We start from the raw sequence: 18998 nt of genomic DNA, 5'->3' as shown, positions 1-18998 counted from the left end.
ATGCTTACTACCTGACAAATACTGGATACTGGGTATATAGTGGTGAACGAGGGGAAGGCAGATTAAGTTAAAGAATTATGCAGGGCCCTCCAGGCAAAGGCAAATGCCTTAAAACTGTTAAAACTACACTTGCATTTAAACACTACTCTAGCTGTTAATAGACGCTGATGGCACTGGAGAGAAGTGATTTCCTAATTGGAATAGACAGGATTTGATCTATTAGATGTGAGGGCTGAAAGGGAAGGGACTTGAAGCCTTCTGGAGCGGGTAGATGGCATTACATTTTACGAAGTGAAACACTGGCATTTTTTGAACATGTATGTGTTTGGATAGGAGTTTGAAGTACATGTGAGCCAAACAAAAGCAAACGTTTGGAGAAAAAAAATTTTTCTGAGGGCACAGGCCTTTTGACGGTATTTTAAACACAAAGGCAAAACAGTAAGGACAAGGACTGAGTGTTAACCAACTCCAACACTCAAAGGTTATTAGCATACAACAACCAGTGCAAGTCATTGCTTTTCTCTTTACATTAATAAGGAGTCTCATGAAATTTTATTCAATTTCAAGGGTACAGACAAGAAGCAAATTTCACAAAGAAATAATGCAGCAATATAATTACTGGCTTGGATGGCTGTACTTGAGGTTGTTCAGAGTGCCAAGAACTATCTGGATTATCGGCTATCCAGTTTTCTCCATTCTTCAGCTTTTTGCCACGTGAGGATCCATTAGTCCTAACTAGAATGAAAATGAGGTGTACTTACAGAGATAATATTTTATTCTCAGGATGCCAGAAAATGTAGAACATCTTTCTGAAGTAATAGAGGCTTCAGTCTGTAAGTGGGTCACTTATTTCCCCAATAGGTTTACCTCTAAGTCAACTTGAAGCACAGCCTTCAGGATTTCAAGCTTAAAAAAATGGTTTAAACTATTTTCATCCTATTTTAAAATGGTTACACTGACTGGAAATTCCCTGAAATGAAACAGCTCAGTTATATTTGATAACTTTGTAGCACCCCAAATTCATTACACACATTTAATGCATAGTTCCCAGACCTGCAGTAATACAACCATAACCATTCTAATCGTATCATAGTTTAATAAGATATTGGTCCCTCTAGGTAACGTCTACAAAGCAAAGGACTGAGCAGAGTTGTTGCCACGTCTCCTCTACGGCACTGTAGTAGGCACAAGCAGTTGAGCTTTTACTTTAACTAAGGTTATTAAGAGTTACTAAATCGACAGTGGTAGAGTGAATTTGTAAAGTATCCTCACCATTTTTTCAATTCATTAAGAGGTGAAATGATAATCTTAGAATAAGGATAAAAGGATTGTAGGTGCATTGGAAAATTAAAATGATTGGATTTGATATGGCTGCTAATAGCCCATAATTAAATAGAAGGAAAAAAAGTGGGGAGGGAAAGAAAGGGAGTTTGGAAGGCTTTCTGATCCATACCAAATTTCATACAATTATGCATAAGATTGTGTTTAGGTACAAATCCACTGCAATTCAAGTTTTTAGACAGAGGCCAATTATAAATTCATTATTTCGAAGTCAAAAGTACTTATCACATCTTCTAGAGCCCACTTAAAGTCTTCTTAAAAACTTATTTCTTAATAATATTTCAAACCACTAGGTTTCAGTAGGCTGGTGAATAGACATACCCTGTATCAGTACTAGAGGACTTACACTTTACATGAAAAATCATAGCAAGGCAGTTTACCAGAATTCTCATAGAAATGCACATTAGCCTATTTTACATGGCACCTGTAAATAGCATCTGAGGAGATTTTTACAAAGATAATTCAGTAGTCTAGGTAATAATGTACACTAGAACTTTGGCATCTATGTTACATTTTAAATCAACCAATAGTTCTATCAGTTCCTGCAAGCAGCCTACTTGAATATGACAGTCGACTCATCAGTAAAATTTCAATGCCATTTATCAATGTGTTATAATGAACAACTTTAATTAAAGTAAGTCATTCACCTAGGATTTTAATTGATTTTTATAGATGAGAAGGAACCTGAATGATTCTATTTATGATACATTTATAAGTCAAGTAAGAATCTGGCAAGACCTCCAAAGCCAATGGGAAATGATTTGTCTGATGCCTATGGTGGAAAGGGTATAAAGCACAGCTGTTAAAAGATGGTGACTGGCAGACAACAAAGTTCTTCTATTTTCTAGTGACCCTGGCAGAAAAAAATACTGCTTCAAGATTTGGACACACATAAAGATACATCTGCCAACGTAAATGTCTATCACTAGGTCCCCTCCCCTTTTAAAAAAGATATATTAGGATATGCATTCTCAAATGGGGGTGGTGTCACCCCCAAGCAGGACCAAAAAAACCCCTTACTCTTTTCATGTATAAAGCAGATATAATATATATACAGCATACTATGATATTAAAATTCATTGGGGGGAATTCCCTGGCGGTCCAGTGGTTAGGACTCCACGCTTTTACTGCCAAGGGCTGGGGTTCAATCCCTGGTTGGGGAACTGAGATTCCCACAAGCTGTGTGGCATGGCCAAAAAAATTCATTGGGGCACTATTTAAAAAAAAAAAAAGTTTAAAAGGCTTTGGGGCTGGGGTTGATGAAAAAAAGCTTTAAGAAACACTGAATTAGAAGTCAGTCTCTCAGTCACATGCATTTCTTCTCCCCACCATCGCTGTGCTATGTCAAAATACCCTGTGGCATTTTTGGCATTTGGAATTTTCATAAGAACATAAGAACATAATGTCTCTAGGACAATACTCCCAGAATAATTAAGATTAAGAAATTTATCATCAGCTCTAAACACATTTAATTATGGCATCTAAGAGGAGACTTATCGTTAGAAACTGACACCAAGTTAGGAAAATCAATTAACATTTTTCTGATGATAATTACAAGTACAATCTTAACAACTATATTAAGAATTACAGGTTTGAGGTTGGCACTGGCAGCTGAAATTCAAAATTGCCACTTAAAATTCAAAATGAAAATCTGCGAAGTCTTTTTAGATAGCATTCCCTTTCTTTACACTATACTGTCACAGGTTACTTTATCCATTTACTATAATATTGTAGTAAGTAAACACTACTTTGCCATGAAGGAAAAAACTGTGATCAGAGATCATAATGTAGTTCTGGAAGACTATACACTTTCACTATACACAGTATATAATAAGGTGCACTCTGTACTGCAGTAACATGCAATGACTTGGTTGTAGAAACATTAATGTAGTTTCTGCTGCATCAGAATTCTGTGTAGGTGTTTACAGTTTGGGGGTCATAAGGATGAAAAGAGCAATTATTTAATGCTTACACAGTAGAGATGTCTGAATGCATAACATACAGTTACCAGTAGGCGTTAACATGGAAATTACAAAAAAACTAAAAATTAAAAAAGATTAACCTATATAAACCTAAGTGTAAGGATGGACTTTAGTTTTTTAAAAAAAGTCTTTTAAGGACTACAAATTACAAAGTAAAAGTAGATCACTATGTAGAAACCTAGTGAATACATTTTGTCTGCGCGTGAAAGCTTTATCAGTCATTCATTTAACAATTTCACCCCCTTCGCAACGGTATCAGTTATAATGCTCTTCTTCATAAGGTTATTATACCTTTATTTCAAACTGTATTACATGTTATTCCCTCAAGATAAACTTTTAAACACCTGATTTTTAGCTCCTAAGAACGGCACCTCTGAAAGGGGCAATTCCCACTCAGTCTCTGGTGGCATTATTCCAAGCTCATTTCTTTCACCAATCAAAAAAGCTTTCAAAATGTTCACTTTTAACATGAAATCTTTCCACCAAAAAGTGTTGCCACATTTTGTTTTCTAATGACTACATATAAAGATGGTTAGCAGCAAGAAAATTAACATGGAAATGAAAAGGCAGCCGTTAAAATAAATGGATCAACTGTACAGAAGAGATATTTGGCTCATGGCAATTTAAAATATTGGCAACTGGGGTAAATTAATAGGCAGATGCTTGAGTCATACATGAATCTGTGAAGAGAATGAAGCTGGCCCAGTATGACCAAGTAGGATAATCATTATCACTGCACTTCATTCTTTGCAACAAATACTCTAAGCCAACAGGAAATATGAGTTATATTTAGAATCCCAATTAGAACATGCTAACCACTTTTCTTTCAACAATTTTAGTTTAGTTTAGTACAGTCATTTGCTTTACTTATACTGTTTTATGAGTCCTTCTTTCTTACCAATCTAAGTGTATGACAACTGTAAAATACTTTAAATGACAAGGCTTTCCCAAGGTATATTTGAAAATGGCGGTATGAAAAGAATATTCATTTGTTTTGTCTAGAAAGAAGCAAACTGAATGCAGAGGTTTCTCAATGGGTAAAAGCTCAACTTTTTTCTTCCCACCACCTCTGCCACATACAATTTCCCAACACCTCACTTTCAAGTTTGTTCTCCATGGCTTCATTTTAAGGAATGAAAATCAGAGCGCAAACAATTGAGCTCAAGTACATCTGGGGTTAAAAATGCAAGAAAATATTAACATGCAAGCAGTGGTCCAAATACTCAAGATTCATGTTAATGAATCTAATTATTGTATATGAGATTTTCATTGATGAGCAGGGCTTTGGGCATACCAAAATATCACACAAATCACTGCCTTCTGAGACTTTGGATACTTTTACAGTTTAATTTGCAAACAGAATTTTTACAACAAATTATTTTTAACCAAATCATATCTTGAAAACTGTTTATATAGAAAACCCAGGGAAAAAGTGAACTGTTCATTGTGGAAGGCCTTAAATTACATTATTACAGTAGAAAATACAGGAGGTAGAAGATAACTGAAAAGACTAATGCAACATTAGATTCAAATCTATAGCTCCTGTAGCTACTTAAAACATGGTTTTAGAAACTAAATCCAACATTTCCAGTAACCATAGAAACAGTTAAAATAAAATTTGCCATGAAAGCCCTTATATCATGCTTGATATAGGGAGGTAGGAAGATGTAAGAACCAGGACACATGAGACATGACATTTTATCTACAATTCCTGTTTGCTTTACTGAGGGTGTAGTTTCAAATTCAGTCACCTTCTTCAGCTTCAGACTCAGATTCTAGAAAAGGGGAAAAGTGCAGTCAGGCATTACATGGTATCAGAAAGCAAAACTTCCGTTTATAACTTTATTTAAGGAATTTTATTAATAATGCTCTACTCATATGAGGGGATATTAAATGTATTCATTTGTAAATCTCAAAATTCATAAATATTAACTATTCTCAAAATTTTCTAATTTCCTAAGAATGACAGTATTATGGCCAAGCCATCAAAATACCTGAAGTCTAGTTTTCCTCACCTACTTTAAAGTAATAAGTTTTTGCAGGTCTGTCAGAAATGAACAAAAATCTGTACTCAGGTACAAAATGGTACCTGAATGAAAGAAGGCAACATGTATGGACATACTCTTGGTCACATTAAAATAAGTTCTCAGGCTTTACCAAAAAAGAAAACCTGCCCAAATGAAAAGACTTACCTTCTTCAGCATTTTTGAGCCACTCTACAAACTTTTTCATTTGCTCAAGGAAGACACTTTTCCCCTTGGCAACATGTGCATCTTTATACCACTTCAGAATGGGTTCTTCACTCAGAACTTCAGCTATAAAGAAGAGAGCAACCTTTACATTCGTGGAGTTTTCATACAGTACTTCTCTAACTAAGGCAGAGTTAGAAACCCCCTAAGGCAGCGGTCCTCAACCTTTTTGGCACCAGGGACCGGTTTCATGGAAGACAGATTTTTCCATGGGGGGTGGGGGTGGGAGATATGGTTCAGGCAGTCACGCGAGCGATGGGGAGCGGCAGATGAAGCTTCGCTCGCTCGCCCACTGCTTACCTCCTGCTGTGCGGCCCGGTTCCTGATGGGCCGCAGACCGGTAGCGGTCCGCGGGCTGGGGGTTGGGGACCCCCTGCCCTAAGGTGCAAATGCCTTCATGGTAAAAAAAGATCTTACTGCAAAGCAAATATTTTTGTTGCTTACAAAATAAATCTGTATTCAGAACTCTCTCTTAACTGGTTTCTTCAATGAATTAAAATTTAAAGTAGAAAAGATGAAATGAGAACACTATATTAAGAAACTTTTTATCAACTTGTGGCCAATGTATGAACCTACAAACAGGAAATCAACCTTATTAAACCAGTGATTCTCTCAACTGAAGGCAGTTTTATCCCTTGGGGACATCGGACAATGTTTACAGACATTCTTGGTTGTTACACTGGGGAGAGGTGCTTCTGGCACCTGTTGGGCTGATGCCAGGGATGCTGTTAAACACTCTACAGTGCACAGGACAGTCACCTACAAAATAGTTATCTGGCCCAAAACAGTAGTACCAAGGTTGAGAAATCTTGTGATAAATGATCAGGGATATTTGATAGATAATTCTTTAATTTTTTTTTTTTTAGGTGTGAAAATGGTACTGTGATTTTTAAAAGTCCATGTGTTTTATAGATAAAATTAAAAGTTAATTACTAACTTTTCCAGAATTAAATGAAGATTTCTAAGATTTACTTCTAAACAATCTGAGTGGAGGAAGGGGAGGTATAGATACTTTAAAGAAACCTAACCGCAAGCTGATAATCACTGAAGCACAGGGTACTTGGAGTTCATTACCCTATCCTTTAAAACAAACAAACAAACAAACAAAACCTGGGGACGCAGGTATGCAGGTAGACCTCTAAGTTTAAAATATGGGACGCAACAAAATCATCTGTCTGGGGAAGAGGACTGGGGGAGTATAGGAGGCAAAGTTTGAGGCCTCATCAAGAAGGCTTTAGATTTTAACTTGTTAATAAGCTTTAGAGAGATGTTTTAAAGATAATGCACTCAAAAGTAACTAATTAAATCAGAGACAACTCAGTCCAGTGATTAGAGTAAAATACTTTAGGGTGCTGATGTTCAGAGAACTACTCATTAGAATTATTTTGAGTTTTCTAGGATATTTGTCAAATGTATTCACAAAATTCAAAATTTAAATTACCTTTATAAAAAAGCACCACTATTTTCTGGAAGGCTTTCATGAAATGAATGTTGTCATAGCAGTACTCCTGAATCTTCAGTAACAGAGTCAGCTCAGACTGACCTTGAGTTGTAAAGGCAGCAAGTAGAGGGCTGTATTGCTTTTAAAGGGAAGGGAGAAAAGATTTAGTCATTTAGTACAATGACCATCTATTATAAATTCTTAAGACATAACATAACTCATCTTTTATAATCACTGTGAATTATATTCTATTTAGTGGAAGTTAAAAAAAAAAGAGTAAAGCAGAAAAATTAAGCATTTAAATCAAAAAAGCAATACTATGCCAAGGATTCCAGATAATTGTGAATACAACGTTAATATTTTAAAGGGAAAAAAAAGGAATCCTCCTGTTTTCCAATATTCTCTCAGAAGCAAAGACCAAATTACAGGTTTAATCTACTTTTAAACATGTATTTCTTTTTAACCTGTGAGCCAAAGAAAGCCCAAATCAGACTTTTTAAAAGGTTATCATCAATAGTTAATATGTTATTTGTCTACTTACCGGTGGTTTATCCCCAGAAAGCACAGGATGTGATAAATCCTTTTAGAAAAGTACACTGACAGTTCACTTATCCCCACTTACAAGAATAATGTTTTATCAGGGCACAGTTCTAATACCTTCAAGTGCTTGATGGCTTGCTCTGCTACAAGCTCCTCTTTTTTGTTCCATTCCACAGTGCTCATTACACTGGACCATATTATTCCGATGACAACTGGTTCTGGGATGTTGTTTTTTTTCATCTCCTCCTTGACATACAAAATTATCTGCAAAAGAATCCAAATTTAGTACAGAAATAAGTTTGATATGTAGATACTACACACATGAAACTTAGACCTTTCACAAAAGCATAAACACCTTTCCATGCCACTAGCAATGACCAGGAGACCACATATAATCACAGAACTTTTAGAACGAGAAGGTATGGACTTCTAGTTCAAACCCTGTATTACACATAGGCAAACTACCTAGGAAAAGACCAAGATGGAAACAGAAGGTCTGTCTATTGGCTTGCACCTTACAAAAATCCCCAAGTGTTATGATTTCTGGGTACCCATAAGGCAATGAATATGAAAAAGATTGAGGCAAAGCCCCAGCATAACATTCTATAGCTATTATTAAAACTCACTGGTGAAATACTTTAAAGTTTCTCAAATGAGTAAAAATGTTCTTTGCCAGAAACTTAGCCATATAAAGATAGTTTAAATAAGAATATCTCACATCCTTAAATGGATCACCACGGGACATCTGTTCTTGAAGTTCTTTCTGGAGTTCCTTACGAGCTCCTATGGTTTGCTGATTCCGAACATACTCTGAAAGTTCTTTCAAGCCTGCCTCAGTAAAATACTTTGTGAAGTGTTCAACGCTTTGTTTATTGGCAGGAAAAAGTTCCTGAAAGGAGAATTTAATCTGGTTAAATTGTCTTCAAATCAGATTAAGAAAAACTTTTTCTCTTTTCACAGATTAAAAATGGAAAAGTTGCCTATTAAGCTTTCAAGACGGTGAAGAATGAAAAGTTACAAACCATCAGTCTGTTATCCATGCTCACTTTCCGAAGACTTGCAGCTACTGCGTTGATATCTTTTTCATTTATCCATGATTTAAAGAGCTTTACAGCAAAAGCTGCTGAAACCCCTGCAGAAAAACAGAGCTTACTTAACAGAAGTACCTTCCTGGATTTCAATGACTATCTCCCATTTCCTCCCTCTTGAGGTTCCACCACACAGGGTTATTCACTTTATCCCCAAGCTTACCCCTGAACGTCCCTCTGCCACTGCTTACCACTGCACTCCAATTTCTCTACTCTACCATTTGCTAGTTGTGTACTGTTAGTCAAGTTAAACTGTTTTCTGATGTGTAAAATGACAGTAACAATTCTTACACTTGACAGGGTTGTTGTGAGAATAAAAATAAGGCATGTTAAATAACTCAGTACTCTAAGCAATAAAAAAAAAAGTCAGCTTTTAAATTACTGTACAGAATAATTTAACTATGGAAATCACAAAAGGGAACTTATTTTCTTTTTCAGCTTGCCATTTTCCCCATTTTCTCTATTCAAGATGTTCCCAAGTTTCCCAGTTGGGATTAATCTCTCTCTGGGTTTCCACAGCATTTCTATTTTTACTTTACAATCAATCACATTTTGTCTAGACCCTGGATATTTGCTGTATGTCTAAAGAAAGTCGTTAAGCCTGAATGCCAAAGGTATACATTAAATAACTAATGAGTTGAAATGAACCAATTAAATTTAAGGATACTAGTTAAAAAACTAAGACTATCACACAAGTCCAATCTACATAAACTACATCTTAACTTTCATATCAGTTCATCTTTCAGGCTCTTATCTACCCCACCCTCAGCCAACTAAAGATCATCCTTTACTAAAGGTTGATTACCTTCTTTAACCAAATTCTCATTATAAAGGCTATTAAGAATGGATGCGTTAAGTGTTCCATTAGCCAGAAGAACACCAGTCAACATAGCCAGCTTGTTCCTCTCCGACTCTGAAAAACCCTTTAAGAACAGCAGCAGCTATAAAAGTAAATAGTTAAGGGTTAAATGAGCAAATGCATTATATAAATAGAAGCAGTAAAGCATATTATATTGGTTAAAATTGTGGGCTCTGGGGCCTAACCATCCAAGTTTGTATCTTGGTTATAATACTCACTAGCTGAGTGATCTTGGGCAAGATACTTAACCTCTGTCTCAGTCTTCTCATATGTAAATGTGGGTAATAAAACTTGTTTCACAGGGCTTTCGAGAATATTAAATGAGTTAATAATTAAGACAGTGTCTCATATTCATTAAATGTTGCTATTAACCTTACCAAATTTTCTGTGCACCTATATGTAGAATATCTAAGACTCAGAGAGCAAGTATGTTAAATTTCTCTTTGTCAATGTGTTTAGATCTGATCTGCTACTCTCTGTCTTCTAAACAAACCCCACTTGGATTTTAACCCCTTTGCCACTTGTTTGGATATAGAGCTAAGAAACAGTGTACAGCAAATTACAAAATGATATACCCCCAAACTTCATTTCAAAGACAGCCTACCTAAATATCTAAAATTATCTCAAATCAGTGGCAGAATTAGGATTTAACATTCCCTTCTTTGACCCCAACCTTTTGTTTTCCACAAAGCATATTGCTGGTCATACCTTTTTAACTTCATCTTCAAAACCTTTCTCCAGGTATTTGTAGCGCCTGATTAACTTGTTAAAAACCTGTAAGAATAGTAAAGGAACTGAATGATAACCTCATACGTAAAAATGTCAGATTCCCAAAAGATCTAAGTCAGGGCAACTAAGACCTCTCCACATTATCTCCAGAATAGCAAAGAAGTGAACGTTTCATCCGATGTTTAAACCAGCTTGGGAAACCTGTCCATTCCCAAATCCTACAATATACCATACTGTTAACACTTTAACCGCCACCCTGCAATAGATTTTATTGCCAAATATCAAAGCATGGACTAAATATTGCTCAAATACAAGTCATTTACCCATTTGTAGGATTTTAACAAAATAGGATCATAAAATATAGTTCTACTTTCCTAATGACATAGACAACAATCCCTAGGTTAGATGCATTTTAATTCTTTGCTTACAGTAACACAAGCATGACTATGTATGCAACTTTCAAATGAGATTTTGACTGATAAAGAAGCTAATCTGCCTATAACTCATTCGCCTTTAAAAAGCTATATGCAGAATAATTTAGTGATGAAAATCACGACAGGGAACTGATTTTCCTTTTTCAGCTTGACTTTTTTTCCTAAAAAATGGATTAATTTTAGAGGGACAAATAGGAAAAGGAGAGCTGATTCAATTTTTTTCTATTTTGTTTTCCTCAGCACATTTTTAAGTTCCTAAACGATCACACTGCACACCCAGAACACCTCTAAACCTTCAGCTCAGATTCCTTCAACCTGCTACCAGCAGTCTCTTAAAAAAGCAGACTATTCCTTAAACATTGGTTAGATGGATAACAGCTAACTGAAATAATTATGTAAAGTTTAATTTACCTGAGCAAATGCTTGCATGGTCTCTAGGTCTTCTTGTGCTGCGAACACACAGACATCTGTACGCATCATGTCATCTGCCAGTGTACCACCTGGGGCTAAGGTATATTTTACAAAAAATTTGCAATGGCCTTCATTTAAAATTAGTAATTATTTCAATCCTACTTTCCTTTAAACTTTAACTTTTTATTTTTATGTTTCAGGTGTACAACATTATAGTTCAACATCTATATATACTAGTCAATCTTATTTTCTGTAAGGATTCTCATTATAAAATAAACTGATAAAAATTCTGAGATGATTTGAAAGCAAAGTCAATTTCTCAGTAGGAACATGGCTGGTTGGTTCAATATGTGTGAACAAAGTGAAAACAATTTACTGCAATAAATAAAATAACCCTCTTCAGCAACCCAGTGAAACTCACTCACTGCATTAATTCAGCAGTGCCAAATCTGTCACTCAAGTGGAGATGTTCAGAGTTGGTTCTGACTTTCCATACAGAAAACCTTTCATAAACTTCCAAAGAGGCTGGGCTATAAAAACCTGCAACTTAGAGACTTTATCTTTTAGATACATTTGTAAGTATTTATGGATAAAATGATGTCTGATGTACACTTTAAAATACAGGGGAGGGGAGATGAAGTCGGTGGGGTAATAGATGAAGTAAGATCGTTAAAAATTGCTGAAGTTGGGTAGCAGATCCTTAGTTTATTACACTGTTCTCTCCAGGATATGTTTGAAAATCTCCTTATTAAAAATGATCCTTTAAAAAGAATTCTAAAAAGCGGCTTACTGATAGCAGTATTATGAATAGAAAATAGGTATGTTTCCCATTTCTTACTACAAATGATACAATAAAAGAGATATTCATCTGACTAGGCATTAGAACATATGAACATTTAAGTTCCCGTTCCACCACTGAGCAATTGTTTGATCGCATGCAAGCTACTGAAGCCTCTCTAAGCCTCCATCCTGCATGTATACAAGTAGAGTTCTGATTCTATCAGCTTGGCCGAGGTTCAATACACTGTTACTGTGGAAACATTTTGGAATACTTTAAAAGAGCCATGGAAATGAAATTACCAGTATCCTTTGAAAATATATAACTAAGTAGCACATTCTATTAAGATAGTCTGAGCCGTTGAGGGTGGAGGCAGGAGTAAATCAGCAGGGCTATGGATAGAAATATAATGTGAGCATATAATGTAACTTTGAATCTTCTAGTAGCCATATTAAAAATAAAAGGTGAGGGGCTTCCCTGGTGGTGCAGTGGTTAAGAATCCGCCTGCCAATGCAGGGGACATAGGTTCAAGCCCTGGGCCGGGAAGATCCCACATGCCACGGACCAACTAAGCCCATGTGCCACAACTACTGAGCCTGTGTTCTAGAGCCCGCAAGCCACAACTACTGAGCCCCCGAGCCACAACTACTGAAGCCCATGCGCCTAGAGCCCGTGCTCTGCAACAAGAGAAGCCACCGCAGTAAGAAGCCTGCGCACCGCAACGAAGAGTAGCCCCTGCTCGCCGCAACTAGAGAAAGCCCGTGCACAGCAACGAAGACCCAACGCAGCCAAAAATAAATAAATAAATTTTAAAAAATAAATAAAAGGTGAAATTATTTTGATATACTTTAACCCAACACATCAAAAATATTGATTTTAACATTTCAGTATTCAAAATATTAGAGATATCTTACATTCTTTTTAGCATTGTCTTTAAAATCCAATGTGTATTTTACATTTTCAGTACCTCTGAATTTGTATTAGTCACATTCTAAGTGATTGATAACAACAAGTGGCTAGTGGCTAATACATAGGAGAGTTCAGGATTAGAGTCTTCAGGTACAGAGTTGTCCTGAATTGGTTCCAGGACCGCCGTGGATACCAGAATCTGCAGATGCTCAAGTCCCTTATATAAAAGGGCATAGTATTTACATATAACCTACGCATATCCTTATGTATACTTTAAACAGTCTCTAGGTTACTTATAAAACAGAATACCATGTAAATGCTGCATAGTTACTGGAGTATGGGAAATGCAAGTTTTGCTTTTTGGAACATTCTGGACAATCCCCCACCACCACTCCGGGGAATATTTTTGATCCACAGTTGGCTGAATCCATGGATGCGGAACCCTCGGATACGAGGGTTAAATTTATAAAGTATTTGGTAAGACAGAACAAAAGATAGGGATTTCTTCATTAACTGAGAGTGTACAAACACAGGTTGGAAAAATCACTGATGGAAGACATTGTTGGGACTTATATGTCAGACAAATCTTCCCCAGATGTTATGGTTCTGTAATGGATTTCAAATATAAAGCTAGACAGAGCAAGGCAATTGGGAAATTTACTATAATTTGAGAAGAAAAAAAAGGGAAAATCCTAAGGGGGTTAAAAAAAAAAAAAAGCCACCCTGATTTGATAGGTTTGTCAAATAGTTCATATTCTGGATTCTACACAATCCCCATACAATACACTTCCCACAAGACCCAGACACTTACCCAGCATTCCACCGGCCACCAGAATGTCAAAGAGTGTTTCTGCATATCGGCGGTAATCAAGTTTTGCTCCAGAAGCATCAAGAAACTTTGCTACTGCTTCCAAATCAGTACCAGTTTCAGTTAAGCCTTGAATAATGCAGTCTTGAAACTGAGTAGGGTCAAACCTCTCTTTTTCATCTGGGGGAAAACCCCAAAACATTTAGTTTTAAAAGGCTTACTCAAATGCCATGAAACCACAACCTTATGAAGCTATAACTACTGAATAAGTTAACCACATTCATCACAATTTCATTTATTTCAATAGCTGGAAAAAACAAACACTACCTAGATTACCCAAGACCTGCAACACAAGCAAACACAACAGGAGACTAAACACACGTGCTTTGCAAGTTGCACCTCTACAAGTGCAAGGCAGGACTGCCTATCATAAGAAGTGTGTGGCTTTTCTCCCACTATTTTTTCACACAAGTCTCCTAAGTGAGCTAAATGAGCTGGTGTGTTCCTACTGCCAGGTTACAATTTCCACCTGGAATACTCTTCCACTGCCTCTGAGCTTTTCTGAAATTTAGGATATCTTCTATACCTCAGGTAAACTTCATTCCTGAGTGAAAGGGAGCTCTTGATTTTCTTTAAAAGTGCCCATAACACTTTCTACTTAAAAAAAAAAAAAATCACTCATTTAATACTTATTAAGGTAATCTTTAGAAAGTACATTTACTGAGTATCCAATACATGACATGTAGCAGTTATGAGTAAGGGCTCTGGATTCAAACTGCCTGATTCAAATCGAGATCACCGCTTAACTGTCTGAATTTGAGCAATTGGCCCCATTCTTCATGTCTGAATTTCCCTATGGTAAAATGGTGATTAAGAGTAGGACCTATCTCATAAAGTTGTTGTGAATATTAAATGACATAAATAAAATATAAAGCACTCTAAAAAGTGCCTTGGGTACATACCTAGCCTTTACTGTGCTGCTGTCACACACTCCAGGGTAGGGTTTGATTTCCCTATCTAGGTTAGATGATATCTTAATTTCTACACAGCACTAGGGTGACCAACTCTTCCCTGTTTGCCTAGGACTTTTTTGTTTTTACAACTGAAAGGATCCGTGTCGTGGGAACTCTATTCAGTCCCAGGCAAACTGGGATGGTTGTTCACCATACCCAGGACCCAGTCATCAAGAACTAGGAGGCCATGAGTGATCTCAATCTGGAACTGGGGAAGTGACACCTCTTCCTGGTACTAACAACAATAATAAAACTACTTGATACTATATTTACACAAAGGCGGTATCAGTAATCCACATAACTTGAGAATACAGAGTTTTCCATTACTGCAGAATTGCTCTGGTTCCCAACTTCTATGCCTCCTCTTGAGAAAATTTACTGGCTTAAATCTAAATGAATCTGCAAAGACTAGAATCCAATTACTCCTTGGTCTCCCTGCTGTAAGGGGGCAGGCTACAATCAGAGATCATAAAATATTCTGTAATATATATTTCAAAGTGTCTGCCACTCAGGATAGAAAAACACAATTTATAATGAGTAGCCTACCCAGTTCTCTATTTCCTAAAAGTTTCCTGTAAAATAAGGTCAATATGTGCTTTTGAGCAACAACACTGAAAAGTGTAGGGGTAAAATATTAAACCCAATACAAAATATATCTGAGACCACATCTCATTTAACTGTGTGTCACTAGTGCAGTGCCTTGCTTCAGAATTCAATATTCATCGAAGTACCTGATAACACACAGAAGTAGTTAATATAATTCTCGTAGTTTTCTTACTAAGTCTGTGAGGGAATAGTTTCAAAAGACACTGCAATGTGAACTCTGTTCCATAATTAACATCCATGGGTTAAAGTCTGATTTTTCTCCCACAAATGTTCACAAAGTTTGGGTGAAACTAGTAGTCACATTAGGAGCTCTCCTTTTATAAATTAACCTTTTCCCTCAAGCAAAAGTTTCCTTAAATGAAATTTAGCTAGTGAAAATGCAGCCCATACTTTTCTTTTTTTAGAGGCACTTTATCTGTACAACAAAAACATCATTCACTAGCCTGCTTAGATACATATATGTTGATACCAAAAGTCTTAAAGGTAGTAGAAATGTTAAGGGTATATCTGAAATGGCAGTGAACTAGAAATTCAAGTTCCTTTCGGTACTTTCTCTTTAGGTTTTAATGCTAAGCAATAGCTTGCCAGAGGAACCAAGACATAAAAGTTACTTTGGAAGTCTGAAGAGAGATATTATCAAAATATAAATATTTACCTCTTTTTCTGGTTTTAAAACGCTGGCCTGATAGCGTTGGCTTTTGCTGCTTTTGATTATTCATAAAAGACACCCTAGGGGGGGAAAAATAAGGCCTTAAAAATATCAGTGCCATAACATCCATTTTAAAAACAAAGCATCAAACCCTGGCCTAGTCACATGTAAACCACATAGGACATACACTTCCAGCCTAGCAAGAGACCTGAGGCACGCACACAGAATTACCTTTGCTTGAATTAAACTTAAGTTCAAAACGTGCATTTCTCCCTACACAAAACCCTTTAAAGATGAAATGTGAAGCACACTTTTAAATGACTTTTCAGCGCCACAGCGACTAGTGGCAAATCACCCACCATAAACAGAGTTTAGTCTCTTCCTCTTTAAATTCGCCTACATCTTCCACCACTCTGAGCACCACAGAGGACTCACAGAGATGACCACCACAGTCAGGAGGTATCCAAAATATGCATGTCAACTTAAAGACGCTATCAGAGGGCGAATCCCTTCATCCGAGGGGCCTGGTTATGAGAAGCATTACCCTCCTCTGAAGTCGTGCCCGTGACCGCAGCGTCCGCTCGCACCACTCCAGCCTGAGAAAGGGGCTGAGAGCCGGCCTAGTCTCCTCCGCCCCATACCTTACAATACAAGCCGCCTCCCTGGGCACGTATCTCCCCATCCAACCCTTCCCGTGCCTCCCGCCCAGCAACGGATAACCCACTCCCGCCCAGGACCCCCTTGGGCACGGCGGGTAGCCGTAGGGGCTGCTCCTCGCCCTCAGCCCCCTCTCTACTGACCCCGTTGTTGGCGGTGGCGGCCGCTGCAGCGAGCGGACCACAGGCGCCGAGGCGCTTCGCGCCTGGGGCCCAGCCGCCCCGTACATCCGCCCTCCCTCCCGCGAAAGCAGCGGCGGCGGAGGCGGCCGCAGTGGTGGTGGCTGCTCCTCCGTCCCACCCGCCGAAACCCCCCACGCGTACATCACCCAACAGAGGCCGCGGCCGCTTTGTTACCCAGGCCGGACAGGGCCGCAGGGGGACCTGCCCAGCCCACTGCCTCCGCCTGTGGCGCCCCGGGGCACACTCGGGCCCCACGTTCCGGCCCGGGCAGCCGCCCCTCGGCCTCCCTGCTGAAGCAGCGGCCCCGACCTCTGAATCCCGGCGCCGGATCTGATCCGGCCTCATGCGGCGGCCTCCGCCCGGGCCCATCCAAACCGGGCCGCACAGGACCTGCCGCCTCCCTCATCCTCTGCCCAGCGACTACGGGCCGCAACCTCGGCCCGAGACGAGCGGGCCCCGCGCCTCACCGAATTTAAGGCGAAGAGAAAAGAGCCAGAAACCCCGGAGGTGGCGGCAACTGCAGCGGTGTCTCCTCTGCGACCGGAACTAACGAGAGGAGGGGAGGACGAGGGAAGAGGTGCTACCCCCGCCCCGGCCGGTCTCCTATCGCGAGATTTCTTCCTCTGCTGTTCGGCCCGCCCGTCCCTGACGGCCGCTTCGGGGCGTGGGGTGGGAAAGGAGGCAAAGGAAGCGAAGAGGATTTTCAAAGATTCTTTATTCCTCTATTGGATTCCAGATTTCCCGGACACTTAGCCTAGACTAGCCCATCTTTCTTACATCGCCGTGTCCTCCGGTCTCTTAGTTAGTACATGGAGGGGTTAGGAGAACGAATATCCCCCACCACCCCTGCCGGTGTCGAGGAAGTTGGACACGTCCGGCCTGAGTCCCTTCCCCACCGAGCCCCCCCACCCCCAACGCCCCACTAGCGCCGGAAGTCGAAGCCCGAGGGCTGGGGGCGCCCGGGCCCTTCGTGGGCGGAGGCCGAGTTTGTTAAGGGGTCCCTACGTGGTCTCTACTCCGGCTGGGCTTGGCAGCACTTGCTCAGGTTAGGTCCGAAGCGGGGCAACATTGCTCTGCGGTGCTGGCTGGGTGGGGTTGTGCACTGCCCCTCTTAGGAGCGAGGAAAATCCAGGTAGGGGTCGGAAGGAAGTTCGGCCCTCCGACTGCGGCCGCCATCCTTGTAGTGGTCTTGGTAGTTCCGTCCTGAGTATGATGGTTGTGGGAACTTGGAGATCATCAGAATCCTCTGGAGGACTTGTTAAAACACCTTGCTGAGCTTCGCCTGAATTAGGTAGATTTGGTGTGGGACCCAAGAATATGCATTTCTAACAAATTCCCTGTGATGCTTGATGCTGCCAGTCTAGGGACCTCATGTGTGAATCACTGAATTAGAGGATGTATCATCAGAGAGCTGGGGGACGGAAAGTGCGAAAAGCACTGTGGACGTTATAAACCTGTACAAATAACGATGCACAGTGTCTCCAGGATCTAGCCTCATATTTTTGTTCCGTTTGTACCTTAGTTGTTTGCCTCTCCATCTGCTTCCTTACTCTCCTACTACCAGAGAAGCCCTAAAAACAGGGTTTGTCCCTAAAATCACCTGTCTTGGACCCTGCTTCTCCTCCTTATCAAACATTTGGTAAATTAGTTTAATTGATTTATTTTTCCTTAACAATCTGATCTTTGCCCCATGCTCCTCCCAACTTCATGGAAAATTACTTTCTCAGAGTTCTTTCCCAGAATTATTGCCAAATCCCGTGATTCTTTCAATCTTGAGCATTTAGGGTGTTACCCATCTCCTTAAAACTTCACTCCGACTCTCCTGGTTACCTCTGCATAGTCCTTTGTATTTGCTGGCTCATCTTTTTTTTTTTTTTTTTAACATCTTTTTTGGAGTATAATTGCTTTACAATGGTGTGTTAGTTTCTGCTTTATAACAAAGTGAATCAGCTATACATATACATATATCCCCATATCTCCTCCCTCTTGTGTCTCCCTCTCATCCTCCCTATCCCACCCCTCTAGGTGGTCACAAAGCACCCAGCTGATCTCCCTCTGCTATGTGGCTGCTTCCCACTAGCTAGCTATTCTACATTTGGTAGTGTATATAAGTCCATGCCACTCTCTCACTTCGTCCCAGCTTACCCTTCCCCCTCCCCGTGTCCTCAAGTCCATTCTCTACGTCTGCGTCTTTATTCCTGTCCTGCCCCTAGGTTGTTCATAACCAATTTTTTTTCTTAGGTTTTTTTTCCTTATGTGTTAGCATACAGTATTTGTTTTTCTCTTTCTGACTTACTTGGCTCATCTTTTTTGTAGTCACAC

The 18998-nt window shown here is 39.2% G+C and overlaps 1 protein-coding gene across 2 annotated transcripts; it reads right to left on the bottom strand.

Moving 5' to 3' along the window:
- Positions 1-4650: 4650 nt before the first annotated feature.
- Positions 4651-17294, bottom strand: BZW1 (basic leucine zipper and W2 domains 1). Of its 2 annotated transcripts, XM_007190494.3 has the most exons (12): positions 17144-17294; positions 15844-15917; positions 13573-13749; positions 11075-11169; positions 10209-10274; positions 9447-9582; positions 8576-8685; positions 8272-8442; positions 7671-7817; positions 7014-7152; positions 5516-5638; positions 4651-5098 (listed from the first exon to the last, which is right to left on the bottom strand). In XM_007190494.3, exons 2-12 carry the CDS (start codon positions 15905-15907, stop codon positions 5067-5069), a joined length of 1260 nt encoding a protein of 419 aa, XP_007190556.1. In that variant the 5' UTR covers positions 15908-15917; positions 17144-17294; the 3' UTR covers positions 4651-5066. The 2 variants fall into 2 exon arrangements, with proteins under 2 accessions (XP_007190556.1, XP_028024415.1); XM_028168614.2 differs by lacking the exons at positions 11075-11169; positions 15844-15917; positions 17144-17294 and having other exon boundaries at positions 13567-13650.
- Between the last annotated feature and the right edge of the window lie 1704 nt (positions 17295-18998).

The sequence above is a fragment of the Balaenoptera acutorostrata genome, chromosome 8 (genome assembly GCF_949987535.1).
Source record: "Balaenoptera acutorostrata chromosome 8, mBalAcu1.1, whole genome shotgun sequence".
Taxonomy (NCBI): Eukaryota; Metazoa; Chordata; class Mammalia; order Artiodactyla; family Balaenopteridae; genus Balaenoptera; species Balaenoptera acutorostrata.
This window is presented reverse-complemented; position numbering and strand designations above follow the sequence as displayed.

Bases quoted from the DNA above. Each gene is read 5' to 3' on its own strand.
- BZW1 (XM_007190494.3), bottom strand. From the start codon at position 15,907: ATGAATAATCAAAAGCAGCAAAAGCCAACGCTATCAGGCCAGCGTTTT. The intron at 7,818-8,271 runs GTGAGATATTCT...ATTCTTTTGCAG, and splicing joins GTGGTGATCCATTTAAGGAT to ATAATTTTGTATGTCAAGGA. The intron at 5,639-7,013 runs GTAATTTAAATT...TCTTCTTTATAG, and splicing joins AGTGGTGCTTTTTTATAAAG to CTGAAGTTCTGAGTGAAGAA.